The sequence below is a fragment of the Balaenoptera ricei genome, chromosome 12 (genome assembly GCF_028023285.1).
Source record: "Balaenoptera ricei isolate mBalRic1 chromosome 12, mBalRic1.hap2, whole genome shotgun sequence".
NCBI lineage: Eukaryota > Metazoa > Chordata > Mammalia > Artiodactyla > Balaenopteridae > Balaenoptera > Balaenoptera ricei.
The window spans coordinates 76,264,067-76,284,543 of record NC_082650.1 but is presented as its reverse complement, the minus strand read 5'-3'; the positions used below and the strand labels follow the sequence as shown (position 1 = coordinate 76,284,543).

At 36.4% G+C, this 20,477-nt stretch overlaps 1 protein-coding gene across 1 annotated transcript in view; it reads right to left on the bottom strand.

The window, feature by feature from the left end:
* Positions 1-502: 502 nt before the first annotated feature.
* The window catches only part of SNAP91 (synaptosome associated protein 91), a 151,919-nt gene continuing 131,944 nt past the window's right edge, over positions 503-20,477 (bottom strand). Inside the window, exons 25-29 of the mRNA XM_059942078.1 lie at positions 15,567-15,597; positions 14,563-14,674; positions 4,952-5,035; positions 4,078-4,182; positions 503-595 (exon numbers count right to left, since the gene is read on the bottom strand). Coding sequence (XP_059798061.1) covers positions 503-595; positions 4,078-4,182; positions 4,952-5,035; positions 14,563-14,674; positions 15,567-15,597 — 425 coding nt within the window. The remainder of the gene's footprint in view (positions 596-4,077; positions 4,183-4,951; positions 5,036-14,562; positions 14,675-15,566; positions 15,598-20,477) is intronic.

Below are 20,477 nucleotides of genomic sequence, written 5' to 3'. Positions count from 1 at the left end.
TTAGAAATTTAAAATTTTGCTTGAATGCAGAAATACAAGGATAATAATCTAAGCTTTATTTGATGAGGTCACATAAGAATAAGCAAAATAAAATTACAATTATTGTAGCCAAATATATTCTTAGACAATTTCTAAATGAAGTATTATAAATGTTACCTTTCTATAAATTCCAGTCATCATGGAATGAAGTGGTAATTTTCTAATTTATGTAGTAGCTTGGGCAACTTTTTGCTTTATCAGTATAATCTTTGTGCTTTCCAGTGTAAGGACAATTTGGAGGTTTCTCTCCCTCTTAGTTTTATAAATTAAGATTAAAAAAATCATTGATAGAGATAGCTTTCAATATTGATTTAAAAAGCATAAACATTCAAATTATTATTATTATATACATGTATTAAAAACACAGAAGTACAAATATTATACCTAATAAAATAGCTCAGCATAGCATAGGTCATTATTACAAGCCCACAGGAAAAGCTCAATATTAGATACCTTAAATTGTTTACAAGAAATCCTTGATGTTAAGATCCGCTAATGGGTCCTTTGCTGGAGGTTTCTTGGGACTCTGAGTGGCAGGTGTAGGGCTTGGAGAAAGCTAAGGGGGGAAAAGCCAGCCCAAGATAGTGGAAACAGAAAGCAAACAGAGAGATAGATAAGCATTAGGCCGAGCACATACCACAGAAAACAAACATGCAGAAGATTAGATGGCTAAAAGTTTACAAAATCTACTTTGTTCTACTTAGTCACAGTGTTGTTTTAGATTTTGGATTTATAAACACACTTCAAAGGATATTGGCTTTCTTGACATTCTTTGACATCAAATATAGCCAAAGTAAAATTTGAGGACTCTGGTAGAACAATATGGATATTAGTTAGGGAAGATGTGAAAAACTAGTCACATTAAAGTTATTATGAATATACAGTAAAAAAAAAAAACAAACAAACCCAAACAATTTCTCTATTCAAAGCATTTTACTTTGAGTTATTAGTACCACTAAACTAATAAAGGAATATAAATGACTTCTCTTAGAGTGAGAGTGAGTGTGAAGGAAAAATGGGAAGAAAACAGCTTGCAGAAAGTTACTTAAGAAATTATTTAAAAATATCAGCTAAATATACTAGGATTTCATGTAAAGTATTTTACGTGAAAACCTGTCAAGTTTTGGGGCACTGTTAGTTTCAGATGAGCAAATAGTCTCCTAGTTATGAATGTCGCTAATTCCAATCTTGCCTATCCAGCTTGTAGAGAGGACTAATTATTACAGACTATAGAGAAGAATCATACTAAACCTGCAGCAAAAGCAACAAAAAATTTTCTTACCTTGTTTCTGTTTAGTGAATACCTAAATTATTTCATTGTGTGACAGACATAAGTTCTAGGAACAGGCTTTTGCAGGAATGTTAGGGTCCAAGGCCTTGAAAAAGGTCATGGAATTTACACAGAGCAATAACTGACATGTATCCTTCGAGTCTAATTAATTTCCTATGCTTATAACATGATGGAAACCTCAGAGACCTGGGATTGTAAGGCACGGATGTATGTTTTCATTGGTTCCATAAACAAAGTTCCAGAAGTAAGAAGTTTCAGATTTGTTCCTATGTCCATGAACTATTGACTGACTGTAGTATCTATCAGTCAAATTTCCATTTTTAAAACTGGGATCGTATTTCATAGAAAGACCGAGGTAAGGGTCAAAGTTGTTTGGAAAATAAGAAACTCAAGGACTGGTCTATAATTAATAATTAGGTGATATGACAACACTGTGATACTAGCCAACTGAGCAATAGTGGAATAGTCCACATATCAGTAATGAAAAACTGTTTTGTTTTCTAAAGCTACCAACTCATGTTTATTTTCTTATCTAGTATATAATCAGCTATGCTTCTTCTCTGATATAGGAAATACAATCTAAAAATTGTGTAAGTATGGCATACCATTTCCTAAATTACCAGAAATTCAATTAAATGATGAAAACACTGTGCTTTCATCATATCATCTATTTTTCATTTTCATTCTTTGAATTAAGTAAACAAACTGATGCTCTGTAACACTGGTATCACACAGAAAAACTACCTTAAGTAATAAAATTATATTAATTTATTTCTAAAGCTTTCAGCACACCAAATACAATGACTTTTAAAAATCTCAACAACATCCTTCCAAGTTCATAAAAATAGGAACATCTTTCCTTTTTTTCAAAACGGTGGTAGGTAGTCATGGATATAGTTAACCATCAAGGAGACAGTCACAATAAATGAGATCCTTCTTAGAATTTAAATATATCTAGATTAAATTTAAAACCAACTATTACACCTAAAAGCTTCCTCACTACCACCCCACTCCCCCCAAACAATTTTAGGCAGCGTTCATTAGTGTGAGAGCAGAACAGAAGATTTCTCATGAAGCCAGTGCTTTGGCTATGGCCTTGAAGGCTAGAGTCTCTTACATTGTAAATTCATCTCTCTGGACACCCACCATTCTCTCTCCTGGTCATTATGGCTTTTGAGGGTTAAAGTAAAGAAGCTGAAAGCAAATTCTGGGAACAGGTAGAAAATGAATTTAGAAATGATTCAAGGAAGCAAAGAGGATTAGAGTACACTCAGAAAGTTCACAGTAGGATTCCTTGGCTGAAACAATATAAATACCTGTGTGGTAAATTGAAAACATTATTGAAGTGAAACTATTTACTGATGTCCTTAAAATATATTTGAGCTATGTGTTTTGGTTTGCTCAGCATGGTGTTAGTAGTTACAATGTTCTGTCTCCATCTAAATCAATTTCTCACAGTGACCTCTTTGGTTCTACATATACCTTCACTTTGGCCAGGCAATTTATAAGAGGAAGAAAGAAAGGGTGATTCATCAATATGAACATCACTATTAGCAGCAGAACAGTTCAACCAAGTGCATATATTTTAGCATCTTCATAAATGAAGGTAGCACATTGTGCAGTAAGAAATTTGGCCTCATCTAAAGAGAGGTTTGCCCTTTGTCCTGGACCCTGGTAGGTAACCTCTCAACCCTTGGAAACGTCCTGAGCGATAGGAATGTCTTTATTATTCAGGGCAGGTGTCTGGAACCACACCTGATAATTTATGCTAACAAGATGATTCAGGGTGGGGGGCTAGCCATGCCAGAAAGACCAGCCATGTGATTACAGAGTTAAGTCTTTGGGCCACAGGATATGAGCCTGACCTTCAGGGAGGGAGGAGGGCTGGAGACTGAATTATTTCCCATGTGGTTGAACTCAATCAGTCATTCCTATCCAATGAAACCTCAGTAAAAACCCTGCAGGCTGAAGCTCAGGTAAGCTTCCTGGGTTGGCAGTACGGCTTGCGTATCCTCACACATTGATGCCAGGTGGGTAATGAATGCATCCCTGAGGACAAAGAAGCCTCATGTGTGGGCCCCTCCCAGACTCTGCCCTATGCATCTCTTCTTTTGGCTGGATCTGATTTGCATCTTTTTACTACACTAAAACTGTCATCATAAAGTTAGTGCTCCCCTGGGTTCTATGAGTCATTCTGGAAAACTGTCTAATCTGAGGATGGTCCTGGGAACCCTCAAATTTGTAGGCAGGTGGTTGGAAGTGAGGGTGGCCCTTGGGACCTGAAGGGTCTGATGTGAGGGCAGCCTTGTGGGAACTGCTCCCTCAGGCTTTGCAGTTTGGCAAACTCACTGCAGTTTGTGTTACTAGTCTCGGGCAAACGTGGCAATCTGGAGGACTGTGTTCCTAACTTTCCGTCTGGCTAACTCTGGGAACACATAATAAGAGTATCGATCAGAGCTGCTCATTTTTCCCGGACTAAATGCCTGGATACTTTAAACACCTGGTAGTTCTCAGGAGCCCTTGTGAATTAAGTAGGAGAGGAATGGAGGGACCTTAGGACAGTTAGTTATTGCCATCATTTTCCTCCAAATGTCACACTATTGCTCATCTCTCTTCCATGTTCCCTTTACTTCTGAAGCAACAGGTATGAAGACTGTATCAGGTAAACACATCTTTAAACAGTTTGTCCCATGACAGTTTTACATGTATAAAGTGATGTCATTCTTTGGCGGGACATTTAAACTGACCTGTGTGCCAGGTACAGCTGCGGCTCCAAAGGGTGGCCTCCTCATGGGCTGTGCAAACATGACAGGCTGCTGAGGCATCACGGGCATGCCTGTCCCAGCAGGAGGCTGGAAAGCAGAGCGGTTCATAGCGTGAGTGGAGCCTACTCTGGCAACGCCCTGACCTTTACGTCTTTAATACGTTCCTGAAAATTTTTCTTTCCTTTTTTTTTTTTTTTTTTTTAAACATCTTTATTGGAGTATAATTGCTTTACAATGCTCTGTTAGTTTCTGCTGTATCACAATGTGAATCAGCTACACGTATACATATATCCCCATATTCCCTGAGGAATCCAGGTCTGTGAGAAAGCATAATTTGTAATTTTGAACGATGGGTGCTGTGAGGCTGGCAGATGGCAGAGAATCACTGAGGTGCAGTAGGGGCCTGGCTGGCCACACGGCATCCTCACCCCACCCTGGCTTGTTTGTTGTTGTTTATCCATCTTCTGGGAGCACAGTTCTTGAAGAGGTGAGAACTTGTTTCTTTATGGAAAATGGCTCTAAAATTTGCTACTGATAAACGTGGTAAGTGAAAAGTCCTAGTATAGTGATTAAAAGTGGATTTTGATGATTGAGCTAAAAATATGTTTGGTAAATAGTACTCCAAAAATGACATTAACAGTGTACTATAAAGATTATTTTGATGGCAGAATTTAAGTGTCTTATAAGTGACTCAATCATGCCCTTTGTAGACTACTTAATGTCTAAAGCAGATGACTTAACTTTTTAAATTTTACTTTACTGCATTTTGGGGAGAATTATATTCTATAGTTAATCTGGGATTTGGTGAAGGCCATAGAAGTATTAATTACAATTTTTAGCACCGGTCATCACTCACCATTCCAAATCCTGCTCCAGGTTGTCCGACAGATGGGGCCCCAGCAACAGGAGGAACTGAACTACTTGGAGGTACAGCTCCTTGCTACAAAAACAAAACAACACACACACACACACAAACAACAACAAACAAAAAGAACCAATATAATTTGGTTTTAAAATGACAGAATACAATTTTAAAATGCACGCCCTTAAGTATGTGTAAAGATGTAAAGAAATCTCAAATTTCAGTTTTAAATTAATAAAAAAAGGCACTAGCACCACGCCAATGATATGAAGAAGGTTACTAACTTGATGTTCACTGTTGTGGTGCTATTTGGGTTCACTTATTCAGGCTCAGCTTACACTCAAGCACTGGGCTTCCTCTCTATCTCCTTATACCACCCTCACTGTAAACAAATTTTTCTAAGCTTGTCTTTTCCTATCATTATATCCTCCAATAGGCACTGAATTAGAAATTTAAAGAATGCTTTCATTTACATTTTTAATGCTTGGTTTCCATTTTTCCCCCCCATTTTTATATTATTCTTTTCTGTGTTATATTTGCTTCTCTCTGACTTTTGACTGTTGTACATTTGCACAAAGACCAAAATTAATTCTAAGTTTTAGGAAGCATTTAGAGGACTGCACGTAATATCATACATATATCCCATTCCAGGCACAGGTTTGATAGTTTTCAGTCACACACCAAAACCTCTAATATTTCCCTTATGCATAAAATTAACCCTGCTGCAATCTCTTAAATTTAAGTTAACCATTAGAGCAAAATCCTAATTGAAAAAGAAAATACTATAGTGATATCAGCAGAAATGGTGGAATAAGGAACTCTAAGAGTCCCCCTAGGCATAAAAGCAATGGAAAAACAAGCAAAAATGGTCAAAATCAACTTTTTTGGAACTCTGGAAACTAACTAAAAGTTTGCAGCAGCCTAGAAAGTACTTAATCAAAAAAAAAAAAAAAAAAATCAGCTGAATCTTGGTAAGAACATTGAGCTTTGGGACATTTTAACTTACCCTAGAGTTCCAGCCACTGTTCTCCAGTTCAGCTATAGCTTTGAAAATAACAGCACACAGTCCCAGTAATAGTACCACGAGGAGCAGAATATATTTTAATTATTTGCTTTGTCTTGTCTCGTGTATAGGTGGCTCCCTGGAAACATTGGCTCAAAAGGCTTGTCTTTATCTTGCCAAACTGGGAACCCATCTAGTGCTAAAGTTGTCACCGGAAGACATTTGTGGAAAATACTTAAAGGCAAATTTTTCAGTTGTTGCTGTATCAGGCAATGGATATCAGTCAGCAAAAAAAGCAGACTAAACAAAAAGCTCAGAAGGAAAGGCTGGAGAATGAGATGCTTTGAGGATTAAGGGTTTTGCAAAACCCAGACCTTCTCCTGGGAATTTAGATAGCCATGCACATGCCCAGGGCTGTGCATATGCTCAGGAAAGATGTGAGATGCCTCTGGGTTGACTTTTTTTTTTTTTTTAATTTTATTTATTTATTTTTGGCGGTGTTAGGTCCCTGTTTCTGTGTGAGGGCCTTCTCTAGTTGCAGCAAGCGGGGGCCACTCCTCATCGCGGTGCACAGGCCTCTCACTGTCGCGGCCTCTCCTGTTGCGGAGCACAGGCTCCAAACGTGCAGGCTCAGTAGTTGTGGCTCACGGACCCAGTTGCTCCGTGGCATGTGGGATCCTCCCAGACCAGGGCTCGAACCCGTGTCCCCTGCATTGGCAGGCAGACTCTCAACCACTGCGCCACCAGGGAAGCCCTCTGGGTTGACTTTGAGGCTTTAAGAAAGCAGCAGTGATCGCTAAGGCAGAGTTGCAAACTGCCTGGTTGAGTCTGAAGTCATGCCTAATACACACTCAGAGCCCCTCTGCAAAGACTGGGAGATATTTTTGGTTCCAGGAGTTTAAGTAGTATCTGTCTAATCATTAGCTGACCACTTAGCTAAAAGGACAAAACAAACAAACAAACAATAACCCCCTCCCCCCAACCAAGGTAGCAAAACAACAAAAAAAGTAGCAACAAAAACCTTGGGGAGGGGGTAGAACATGATTTCCAAAGCTGCCATATTATAATATTCAAAGTGACCAGGTTTCAACAAAAAATTATAAGGCATGCAAAGAAACAAGAACATATAGCCCATATGCAGGAGAAAGATCTCAAATCAATAACCTAAACTTCCACCATAAGGAGCTAGAAAAAAGAAGAACCAATTCCAAAGTGAGCAGAGAAAGGAAATAATAATGATTAGATCAGAGAAAAGTGAAATAGAGAATGGGAAAACAAAAGAAGAAATAGAAGAAACCAAAAGTTGGTTCTCTGAAGAGATCAATAAAATTAACAAACTCTCAGGTAGACAAACCAAGAAAGAGAGAGAAACTTACATGACCAAAATCAGGAAAGGAAGTGGAGATATTACTACCAACCTTGCAGAAATAAAAAATTATGAGGAAATATTATCAGAAATTACATGCTAAAACATTAGATAATCTAGATGAAATGGTCAAATTCCTCGAAAGACACAAACTACGAAAACTGACTCAAGAAGAAATAGAAAAATCTATATAGTTGTATAGCAAGTAAAGAGACTGAGTCAGTAATCAAAAACCTCCTATCACAGAAAAGCCCAAAACCAGATGGCTTCACTGGTCAATACTATTACATTTATAAAGGAGAACTAATTTCAATCCTTCTCAAGCTCTCAAAAAAAAAAAAAAAAATAGAAGGGGAACATTTTCTAATTATTCTTTGATTCCAGTATTACTGTGATACCAAAGCCAGACAAGGACATCACAAGAAAAGAAAACTACAGACCAAATCCTTTACAAACGTTGATACAAAAATTCTCAACAAAATACTAGCATACCACATCCAGCAGCATATTAAAAGAATTACACACCAAAACCAAGTGAGATTTATCCCAGGAATGCAAGGTAGGCTCAATCAATGTAATATGTCATATTAATAGAATATAAGAAAAAAAGATCATCTCAGTAGATGCAGAAAAAGCATTTGACGAAATCCAACATCCTTTCATGAACAAAACAACACTAAATAAACTAAGAACAGAAGGGTAATTCCTTAACCTGATAAAGGGCATCTGCAAATAACTCATGGTTAACATTGTACTTAATGTTGAATGACTGAAAGCTTTCTCCCTAAGAACAAGACAAAGATGTACTGGAAAGTCTAGTCAGGGCAATTAGGTAAGAAAAAGAAAGAAATAGCATCCAGAAAGAAAGGAAGAAATAAAACTATCTCTATTTGTAGATGATATGAGCTTATATATAGAAAATCCTAAAGAATCCACACGCAAAAAAACTATCAGTCAATAAACAAGTTCAGCAAAGTCACAGGATACAAAATAAATATACAAAAATCAATGTGACATTCACCTTACACTAGCAATGAACAATAAAAAATGCAATTATAAAAAAATTAATTTACAACAGCATTAAAAACAACATACTTAGAAATAAATTTAACAGAGAGTATAAGACTTGTACACTGACAACTACAAAACATTGTTAAAGAAATTAAAGAGGACTCAGATAAATAGAAAGATGTCCTCTGTTCATGGACTGGAAGATAATATTGTTAAGATGGCAATATTTCCCAATTTGCTTTATAGATTCAGTGCAAACCGTATAAAAATTTCAACTGCTTCTTTTGGAAAAATGGACAATCTGAACCTAAAATTTATATGGATATGCAAGGGACCCAGAAAAGCCAAAACAACCTCGTAAAACAAGAACAAATTTGGAGGACTCACACTTTCTGTTTTCAAAACTTACTACTAAGCTACATTGATCAAAACACTGTGGTACTGGCATAAGAATAGACATATAGGTCAATACAACAGAATAGAGTCTGGAAATAAATCTATATATCTATGGTCAATTGATTTTTGAGAAGAATGCCAAGACCAAGAAATGAAGAAAAACCAGTCTTCTCAACACATGGCTCTGGGATTAACTAGATTTCCACATGCAACACAAAGAATTTGGACCACATATGAAAATCAGCCTAAAATAGGTCAAAAACCTAATGTAACAGATAAAACTATACAACTCTTAGAAGGAAATCAGGGTGTAAATCTTTAAGACTTTGGATTAGGCAATGGCTTCTTAAATATGACACCAAAAGCAAAAGCAACAACAATAAAAATAGACAAATTGGAGCTTATCAGAATCAAAAACTTTGTGTGTTAGAAGATACTACCAAGAAAGACTACTCACAGAATGGGAGAAAATATTTGCGAATTATGTATCTGATAAGCATCTGGTATCCAGAATAATAAAGATCTCTTAGAACTCAACAATAAAAAGACAACCCAATTATAAAATGGGCGAAGGACATGAACAAACATTTCTCTGAAAAAGGATATACAAATGGCCAATAGCACATGAAAAGATTCTCAATATCATTAGTCATTAAGGACATGCACATGAAAACCACAAATGAAACCCTATGCATTGCTGGTGGAAACATAAGATGATGCAGCTGCTGTGAAAAAGTTTGGCAGTTCCTCGAAAAGCTCAACAGAGTCACACAAGTCCTGGCAATTCCATTCCTAGATATGTTCCCAAGAGAACTGAGGACATATATTCTTACCAAACTTGTATACAAATAACAGAATCATCTTTCATAATAGCCAAAAGTGGAAACAACACAAATGTCCATCCGTTAATGAATGAATAAACAAAATGTGGTATATCCAAACAATAGAATAGTCAGCAATACAAAAATGAAGTACTGATACATGCTACAACACGGGTCAACTTTGAAAACATTATGCTAAGTGAAAGAAGCCAAAAAGCCAGGCACAAAAGCCTCCATAGTATATGATTCTGTTTATATTAAAAATCCAGAATAGGCAAATCCATAGAAACAGAGTAAATTTTTGGATGTCATGGGATAGGGAAGGGGAAAATTGGGAAAGACTGTGTTCCTTTTTGGGGTGATGGAGATATTCTGGAATTAGAGAATGGTGATGGTTTTACAACATCAAAAATATACTAAAAATCACTGAATTATACACTTTAAAGTTGTGAAAATGGTGAATTTAATGTTACATAAATTTATCTCAAAAAATTTTAAAAAGAAAGAAAATCCAAAGGGTAGCCGAAAAACCTACCCCGCCCCCAAATGCTTCTTTGGCATAAGGATGATTTTGAGCTGATTATTTTGAAGAACAGCAGGAGAAACTCTGAAAACAGTAGAAATTAAACTTTTGTAAGGGACATTTAGATTTATAAAGGAAATCTTCACTTGTAAGGGTGTCTCCTTCTCTGTACCGGGAAGAGAAGGATGACTAAATCACAAGAGAATCTTATCAATGGAGAAGTCACTGACTTAAATCTACATAACAAATCTTACCTTTGTTGACCCTGCTCTTCCTGGTAACCTCCCCACATCATTCTTTCTTTTGTCTTTAGCTGAAGATGGTATATTTAAGCCAGTGGCTTGGGCCACCTTGGGGAGTTACTCATGTTTTTCTCTGGGTATCTCCCTGTATATATGAGGCATACATGTTAATAAACTTCTGTTTTTCTCTTGTTCATATGTCTTTTATTACAGGAGTCTCTACTAAGAATTCAGAAGGATAGAAGGAAAGTTATTTTTCCTCCCCTACAGAAGAAGTATTATACTTCAGATTCACTCTACTCATCATTTCAACAGGTTAGGTGGTAGGCTATTCACTAGACCCAGAATTGCATATTTTATCAGAATTGTACCATACAATAATAACTGTATTTACAAGAATTGTATCATTAGGACTTAAGACTATGAAAGAAAAAAGCTACCAAAATAAAATGAACCTGCAGAGAATCCTGATCAGACAAATGGGTCAAAAAATTTAAAGAGAGTCTAAGTTTGTCATTTTGCTCAAATGGTAGATTAACTCTTAATAATTTACTCCCTCAGTATTATTTATCCTAAGGTTTTACAAGTTGTTTTCTTTTTCAACACTCAACAAAATGTTTCACCTACAGGCATATAAAGATTAGTTGTTTTCAGGGGGAGAATTGTGGATTCTGTGGCCTCCTGCAAAATGCACATATTTCTGAGTTGCAAGTACCTTCCTAGTTTGTCTGATGGAAACTTAACCGGTCTGTTGTGCTCAAAACTAGGAATGAGTAACCCTCTTGATGGCCATGATGATATGCCAGTCCTGTTAAAGGTTTTTAGATATAACTTGGGTTCTATGGTCTGAAAAACTTTAGAGCTGCACCACCAAGTAAAAGCAAGGCTACAGCTTTGTTCAGGAAGAAGAGCTTTACAGTAAATGGAGTAAATGGCAGTGAATTTTTTTTTTTTTTTTTTTTTTTTTTGGCCTCGCCGTGTGGCCTGCAGGACCTTACTTAGTTCCCTGACCAGGGATTGAACCCGGGCCCTTGGCAGTGAAAGTGCAGAGTCCTGACCACTGGACCACCAGGGAAGTCCCCAGGCAGTGAATTTTTACACAACTAAGTGAGGGTTAATAATGATAAAATAACTGCATAGGACAGCCTTCATATTATTACCTAAAATGTTAAAGAAAATAGACAAAAGAAATAGGACTACATGTAACTCTGCCCTCCTAATAAATTATTTCTGTTGTTCTAATTTCTCTTTCCACAGGTGCTGTGGACACTTTATGCTAAAGCCTACTGTCTTTAACTTTCTGGAGTTTCATTATGAACAATGTAAAGTTTTCTGCTTCATAAACAAAAATAAGGAGTTCTGGGGTTTAAAAATATGAGAACATTAATCTCAGTCTCAGGGATGGCGCCTGACAATCAGATAACTGGCAGCCTTGTGGGCCTGAAGAAGCAAAAGAGTTGTTAATTAAGTATCTGATGAATTCTTAACCTTGTATGGTTAAAATCTTCATCTCAGGGGAGGTGATGGCCAAGGAAGGTCTCCAATTCAATACCGTTTTTAAAGGACTTCTCCCTTGTTCCCCTTCTGGGGTAATGGTCTCATTACTTAGCAAACTGCCCCACATACAAACCTGGGCAACCAGTGTCTCAGTGTGTTTGTTCACAATTATCCCCAGTTGTGTGGATTCTACCTGAGACTTTTCTTTCTTGTCTTACTTTCCATCCTCACCTCTGGCTCCAACCTTTTTTAAATTTTTAAACCTACAGCTGATCTGCCAGATGCCAGTACTCTCATCGCCCTTCCCTCCATGACTGTTTTGAAACTAACCTGTTAAAAAACATTAAACAGCTTTATCCTGCTGATAAGGGCAACAATACTAAAATATAAACTTCTTAGGACTGCAGATAAGGTCTCTTTAATTTTGCATAGAACAGAATAGAAAAATTAGTTCTTTTAATTTGGGGATGATAATATAAATTGTGAGCTTTCATGTCAATATGCAGTATTAACAGATTTATGAGATCCGTTCTAAAGAAGCTTTCTCTTTCTTTAGGGATGTTATTTACATTTATTGAATCTCTCTCCCTCTACCCCCAACAATGTTTTTGTATTTAAGAACAGAGCGCAGCCGAGGGATAGACTGGGAGTTTGGGGTTAGCAGACACAAACTATTATATAGAGAATGGATAAACAACAAGGTCTTACTGTATAGCACAGGGAACTATATTCAATATCCCGTAATAAACCATAATGGAAAAGAATATGAAAAAAAAATACGTGTATGTGTATAACTGAATCACTTTGCTGTACAGCAGAAATTAACACAGCAGTGTAAATCAACTTTATGTCAATTAAAAAAAAAAAAAAGAATGGAGCGCAGCTGCCTAGGCCCAGAGTGCTACCTGCTTATGGTCTCAGCATCTATGTGGGCCACCAGGTACCAGGCACATGCTTGGGGTCCCAGGGTAATAATTATGCTCCCTTTCACCCTTAAAGAGCCCTAGATTGGGGAATAAATTATACGGTTATCCTGGGCATAGCTCAGTTTAAGAGGCTGGTAGCTTTCTACTAAGTATCCTTTATAAAAATTAAAATGGAACTCTATTTATAGCTAAATACAAAAATGGCCCTCTTAAGCACTGTTTTTAAATAATGAAAAGAAAGATTTGAAGAGGTAAATATCCATATATAATAGGCAATCTTCTCATGGTTATCTTTTAGAAATCACTTCTTAAAATTAAGTTCTTTCAGACTTTGAACTCACCAAAGGCAGAGAATATCAGTCCTTGAATTTCCTGCTCTCTTACAAACACCAGGGGGTGGAGTGGGGAGACCAGAGGAAGTGGGTTTTGAGAACCAAGTCTGAGCACAGAATGTATTTTCCTATAGAAACTACGGTATAAACCGTAGTTCAATTAATACTATTAGTACTCTTTAGTGGTAAATTTTGATTCAAAAGTCCTTTTTCAGATTGATTTGAGCTTATTTTTATTTATAAAATCGCTATGAAACTGTCTATGTGTAAAAACATTACTATTTATAAAATTGTTTAAAAGAAAATGTGTTCTTGTACACACTACTGTATTTAAAATGGATAACCAAGGACCTACTGTATAGCGTAGGGAACTCTGCTCAATATTATGTAACAACTTAAATGAGAAAAGAATTTGAAAAAGAATAGACGCAGGTATATGTATAACTGAATCACTTTGCTGTACACCTGAAATTAACACAACACTGTTAATCAACTGTACTCCAATATAAAATAAAAAGTTAAAAAAAAAAAGAAAATGTGTTCTAAATTCAAAAACTCAGATATTTAAATAAATTTCTGGAACACCTCATTTTTAATGGAGTCTATCTAAAATGTTTATATTCTAATTTATATTAATTCACTTCCATGCATGCTTGTTTGGCTGGGGTTGGCGGGTGATGGTTAGGAATTAATTCAGGCAACAAGGAGAGGATGGCATCAAGAAAACCTTAGAGATGGGTGAATTAGACAGGTGAAGGTGTAAGCAAAGGTGAAAAACTACGGGTGAGCTGGGGAAACAGTAGCTAGCCTAGTTCTGCCAAATCTGGGGCATATATAGAAAAATAGTAAATTTTGCTATCCTGGAAACGTACTTTTTGTGGTGGCAAATCGCACTAAGTAATAATTAAGCCTTTATTTCCAGTGATATGCTCTTTCACAGAGTGAATGGTGGCATTAATATACTGATAGAAATTTAATATACAGAAAAGAAACCTATTTAAATTTTATAGAAAAGATGGCGAAAGTCATTTCAAATTGAAAAAATGGTGAGAAGAATCCATAGGGTTTTAAAATGAAAGTTCACTTACACAGTAGAAAACTGCCCAATCTTTCTGATAAGAAAAAAAAGTTTGCATTACTTCTTATGGCCATCAGGAAATTTGGGCAAGAAATGTGGTAAAAACACAGATAACGATCAATGATATTACATGTTTTGAAGAATCATTTCCATAATTGTACAAATAAAGGACTAATATCTGAAGAAGCATAAATACTATTTTGAAATAATTAAAATAAAACGATAGGTCATAATCTTTATTAAAGTCAGTGAAATTTGCATTTTGGTAAATATGGCATCTTGCTCCTATTTCTTCAATGTGGGTGAAAAAGTACAATGTCAGTAGCAAAATTCAGCAACATGGACCCTGTTCTATACACTTGGAAGCTGGCAAAGTGCCCGCACTGCCCTGGCCTCTGGGGGCTACATACCAAGGGCGCACTGGGAGGGACGCCTGCTGACCAGGTGGCAGGGGCTACTTTTGGCTGCCAGTTGGCTCCCCCAGTCAACTTCTTCTCTCCAGCATTCCACTGAAGATCTCCCCTAAAATCAAGCATGCAAAACAAACAAAGAGACAAACACACAATCAGAAAAGAATGGTGTGTGGCTACCTAAATACTTTTATCTGGGGTCAGAAGCAGTCTGTTTGGGTCAAGCGGTAATAAAGAGAACAGGTTAAAACAGATAGAGGAGTCTTACCATATCTCATCTAAGAGACCTTAAGAGCATTTGACAAAAAAATCAATTAGAGTTTAGACCTCAGGGATAACAAGAATTTCCTGTCACTTCTAATGGAAAAATGTGCCACAAAATTCAGCTGAATTCATCACTGGTTACAAAAAATGCCAAATAAGTATATCATAAATACTGTATATCCTTTGTTGAATTGAAGATGAATCCATAATGGCACTTTCTGGATCTTACAGGGTTCAAAAGAAGGTTTCACATAACTATGTCATGACTACAACCTGCCTTCAAGTGACTGTAGGATTACATCTATTGTTAAATGCATCCCAATTTCAGAGACGTTGAAATATGCATCTAAAAAAAGTGTACATTGTCATTTTTACTACTCTTCCCTAAAACTGACCCCCATGAGACTTTTTTTAAAATCAATGTTAGTTAGGAATATTATAATGAATCTACAATTTAAAGCTACTAAAGTATTCAAACCACAATTCCCAAATATTTCTAGATATACTTAGTGACAATATGGAGGCTGAAATCGATTATTCCTTCTCACTGCAGAGCCAATAGTTTGGAGGTTCCAATAGAATAACAACAAAAACAAAAACTGGGAATGAAGTAAAAACCAATTTTGCAGTTACCTAGCCTGGGAATGAGTAATTACTCCAATGAGTGCAATGTCTGATAGTCTCAAATAAGTACAGATACACTTCTCATAAGAAAACCAGACAATTTCAAAAACACTTACTTTTTGGACGTGGTACCAGAAATTCCAAGATCTATAAATGGATAGAAGAAAAAAAGAATTTAAACCTCTATACTCAGCTTAAATGATATGACATTTAAAAGAGCAAAGAATCAGAGGTCTAGAAAAAGTCCATATTTTGCCTACAAATGACTGCATTTAGTTTTACAAAGGAGAAACCACGTTAGGAAACATATTCTCAAGTCTAACATTTTCTTTCACGTCACGTTATTCTTAAGGATCATACTTGAATGTCAACTGGTGTCCAGAAAAGAGTGAACGTAGCAGGCTTGAGACTGCTATCTTAGGAAGGCCCGTGTGGCTGGGGACCTGGCTAATATAAATTGTTCTCTACACTGAGATAAAAGTTTTCCTAATGATAAGCGTGGATCACTGTATCTAAACTGTACAAACAAGGTGTATGCTGAAAATCTGCTTTCCTTCCACGAGACTGATATTTTGGTACACGCTAGGCAGAGTGCCTACAGGATCAGCATCCAATAAAAACCCTGGATGCCAAGTCTCTAAAGGGCTTTCCTGGGCAGGAACATCCTATGTGTGGCTGCATTTTTGTGTGTTCTTCCCCTCAAGGGGAAGAGAGAGCATAAGGAAGTCTATGTGTGGATTCTTCTGGACTCTACCTGTGTCTATTCCCCTGATAATCCAGCTGTGTATCCTTACTATGCTGCTGTAATAAACCTTAGCTGTGAGTACAGCTACGCGCCGACCCCCTTGAGTCCTTCTAGCGAATCTACAAATATGTGGGTGGCCTTGGGGACTCCTGACCCAACGGGCTTAATCATTCTGCTCTAATCTCAATTCATTTATTATTTCAGCAAATATTTATTGAACCCTACATATGCTAGGCACTGTTCTAAGCAGTTGGGATAGGTTAGTTACCAAAACAAAGAGCCCAACCCCAGAGGAATTTGCATGCTGATGGGGTGAGATGGATGATAAAACAATAAAATAATAAAAGAGTACACAGGCTGCTAGAAGGTGATACGGCAAGCCTACGGAAAATGGAAAGCAGGGTAACGGGGAGCTGGTGGGGTAGGCTGAGAGTGAGGGGCAGGCAGGATTAAATAGGGTGTTCAAGGGAGGCCTCATAGGGGTGAAGCTTACGCAAAGCTGAGCAGAGATCTGCGGGAGAGTTTTCTAGGCATCTCTGCCTAGTGGTAACTCTATGTTTAACATTTCCAGAAACTGCCAAACTTCTTTCCATAGCAGCTGCCCAATGTTACATTCTCACCAGCAATGTTAGAGGGTTTTAATTTTTCCACATCCTTATCAAGACTGGTTATGATCTGTCTTTTTCATTATAGCCATCCTAATGGGTGTGAAGTGATATTTCACTGTGGTTTTGATATGCATTTCACAGATGACTGATGTTGAGCCTCTTTTCATGTGTACATTGGCCACATGTATATATTCTTTGGAGAAATGTCTTTTTTAAATCATTTGACCATTTAAAAATTGGGTTGTCTTTTCATTATTGAGTTATAAGAGTTCTTTACTTATTCTGGATATTTCACTGTCTTGATGATATCCTGGGTAGCACAAAAGTTTTTAATGCTGATGCAGTCCTATTTATCTTTTATTTTCTACTGTTGCTTGTGCTTTTGCTGTCATATCTAGGAACATTATCTAATCCAAGGTCATGAATATTTACTCATAAATTTTCTTCTAAAAGTTTCATCATTTTGACTCCTACACTTAGCTCTAGATTCATTTGGAATTAATTACTTTGGGGTAAATAAAAAGTCTAACTTCATCCTTTTACATGTGGATATCCACTTGTCCGAGCACTGTTTGTTGAAAAGGTGATTCTTTTCCTCTTTTCCCATTGAACTGTCCTGGCACCTTTGTTGAAAGGCAACTGACCATAGACGTGTAAGCTTATTTCTAGACTGTCATTCTATTCCACTGATGTATATGCCTATTCCTATGCAGTACCACTCGTCTTAATTACTGTAGCTTTGTAGTTAAGTTTTGAAATCATGAAGTGTGAGTCTTTCAAAATGATTCTTCTTCATTCAAAATGTTTTGGCTTATTCTGGCTTCCTTGCATTTCCATATAAGTCTTAGGTTCAGCTTGTCAATTTCTGTAAAAAAGCAAAGCTGCAATATTGATAAGGAGTATGAAGATAAATTTTTTTTCAGTTTTGGAGTATATTTTCATTAATAAAATATTTACTTATAGTGAAATTCAGTGGGACTTTTTTGGGGGGTGTTGTACGTTTCTATAAATTTTGACAAATACATGGCTTCACGTAATCATCACTACAATCAGGATTCACAGCAATTTAATCACTTAAAAATATTCTCTCTTTGCAACCCAAACTTCCCCTTACTCCTAACCCTGGCAATCACTGATATATTCCCTATATTTCTGCCTTAACAAAAGTAAACTGTGTAAGTGTAATTACCAGTATATAATTTTTTTGTGTCTGGCTTCTTTCCCTTAGCATAATGTATTTGGGATTCATCTGTGCTCTTGTGTACATCAATAGTTCATTCCTTTTCATTTCTAAGTAGTATTCTAATGAAGGGGTTTACCACAGTTTATACATTTACCCAGTGAAAGACATTTCGGTTGTTTCTGGCATTTTAAAGTAATACTCCTATAAAGATACATGGACAAGTTTTTGTGAGAATATATGCTTTCATTTCTCTAGGACAAGTACCTAGACGTGCATTTACTGAGTCATATTAAGTATAGGTTTAACTATAAGAAACTGCTAAACTGATTTCCATGGCAACACTATGTTGTAGTCCCACCAGCAAAGTGTGGGAATTCCAGAGGCTCCACACCCTTGTTAAGTACAAAGTATTGTCAGCTCTTCTCTTCTTTTAAAAATTTTAGTCATTCTAATGGGTGTATAGTAAGATGAGACTTCTAAAAAAATCGATACAATTCACATATCATAAAATTCATACTGTTAAAGAGTAAAATTCAGTGCAAAAAGTATGTTCACAAGGTGGTGAAATCATTAACACACTCTAATTTCAAAACATTTTCATCACCCCAAAGGAATCCCCATCCCCATTAGCAGTCACTCTGACCACTACTAATGTACATTCTGCTTCTAAAGATTCCCCTGTTTTGGACATTTCATATAAATATAATCATATAATATGTGGCTTTTTGTATTTGGCTTCTTTCACCTAGCAAAATATTTTCAAGGTTCATCTTCTTTTTATGGCTGATTAATTATTTTATGAATGTACCACATTTTGTTTATCCGTTCAACAGCTGATGGACTTTTGGGTTGTTCCCACTTGTTGGCTGTTATAAAAATTGCTTCTGTGAATATTTGTGTACAAGTCATGTGGACATATGTTTTCAATTCTCTTGGATGTATAGCTAAGAGTGAAATTGCTGTGCCACATGGAAACTATGTTTAACTTTTGGAGAACTGTAAACCTGTTCTCCAAAGAGGCTGCATCGTTTTACATCCCTACCAGCACTGTGTGAATTCTAATTTCTCTACATCCTAGCCAAAATTTGTTATTATCTTTTTGATGATAGCCTTCCTAGAGAGTGTGAAGTGGCCTGTCATTGTGGTTTTGATTTGCATTTCTCTGATGGCTAATGACATTCAACATCTTTTCACATACTTATTGGCCACCTGTGCTCTTTTTTTGGAGAAATATCTATTCAAATCCTTTTCCGATTTTTAAATTAAGTTGTTTTACTTTTTATTATTGAATTGTAAGAGTTCTTTATATATTATGGATACAAGTCCCTTATGAGATATATGGGAATATTTTCTCCCATTCTATGGGTTGTTTTTCCACTTTCTGGATGGTATCAATTTGTAACACAAAAGTTTTTAATTTTGACGAATTTTTATTAATTTATTTTTTCTTTGAATGCTTGTATTTTCAGTATTATATCTAAGAAGCCACTACGCCTCATTTAAGGTCATAAAGACTTGTACTTAGTTTTTTTCCTAGGAGTTTTACAGATTTATCTCTTACATTTAGATCTTTGATTCATTTTGAATTGATTTTTGTGGATGGTATAAGGAAGAGGCCCAACTTCATTCGTTTGCACGTGGCTATCCAGTTATCCAAGCATATTTTTTGAAAAGATTGTCCTTTCCCACTTTGAATGGTCCTAGAATCCTTGAAAAAATTGTTTGACAATGTATGTGAGGTTTATTTCTGAGATTTTTATTCTGTTCTATTGGTCTATCTTTCTATCCTTAAGCCAATACCATTTGTCCTGATGACTGTAGCTTTGTAGAAGTTTTGATATTGCAAAATGTGACTACTTCGAATTTGTGCTTCTTTATCCAGATTGTCTGGCTATTTCTCAAGTGGGTCTGCTTTCTTCAGCTGAGATAATTTTAAAAGTGGTTGCCACCTGAGGGATGTGTGCTAGTGGCACTTTCAGCCCTGGAGGTATAAAGTCTTTATTTCTGAAGGAAGATCTAGACAGTACCTTATAATATTCAGTAAAAGCAGTTACTACTGCAGACTATCCATCAGTAAGATGAAATTTTAAAGTAGGAAGAAATATTCAAATAACCTCTCCGTGGGTGTCATCAAAGCATTTTCATGAATGTCCAGACCAAGGACGATGAATGGGAAAAAAAAGTATGTCCACAGGATAATGCATAGGAAAAAAGGTCTGTCTCAGGGGTCTGCTAAATTTTTGATATAGTCTTGAGTAAAATGAAAGGTATCTGTGCCGGTAAACCCATTCACCTTATTAAAAAATTAAATTCAGAGTTTTTTAAAAAAGGCAATCTTTATAATAGCTGCCCTCATCTCCTAGGACCCTCTCCTTCACTTACCCAGCTCTAGCCACTAATCTCATTGGTACTCCTTGACTATGCCAGGCAATCTTCTGCCCCAGTGCTTTTGCACTGGCTCTCTCTTTTGCCTGCAAATATTCTCCTTCAG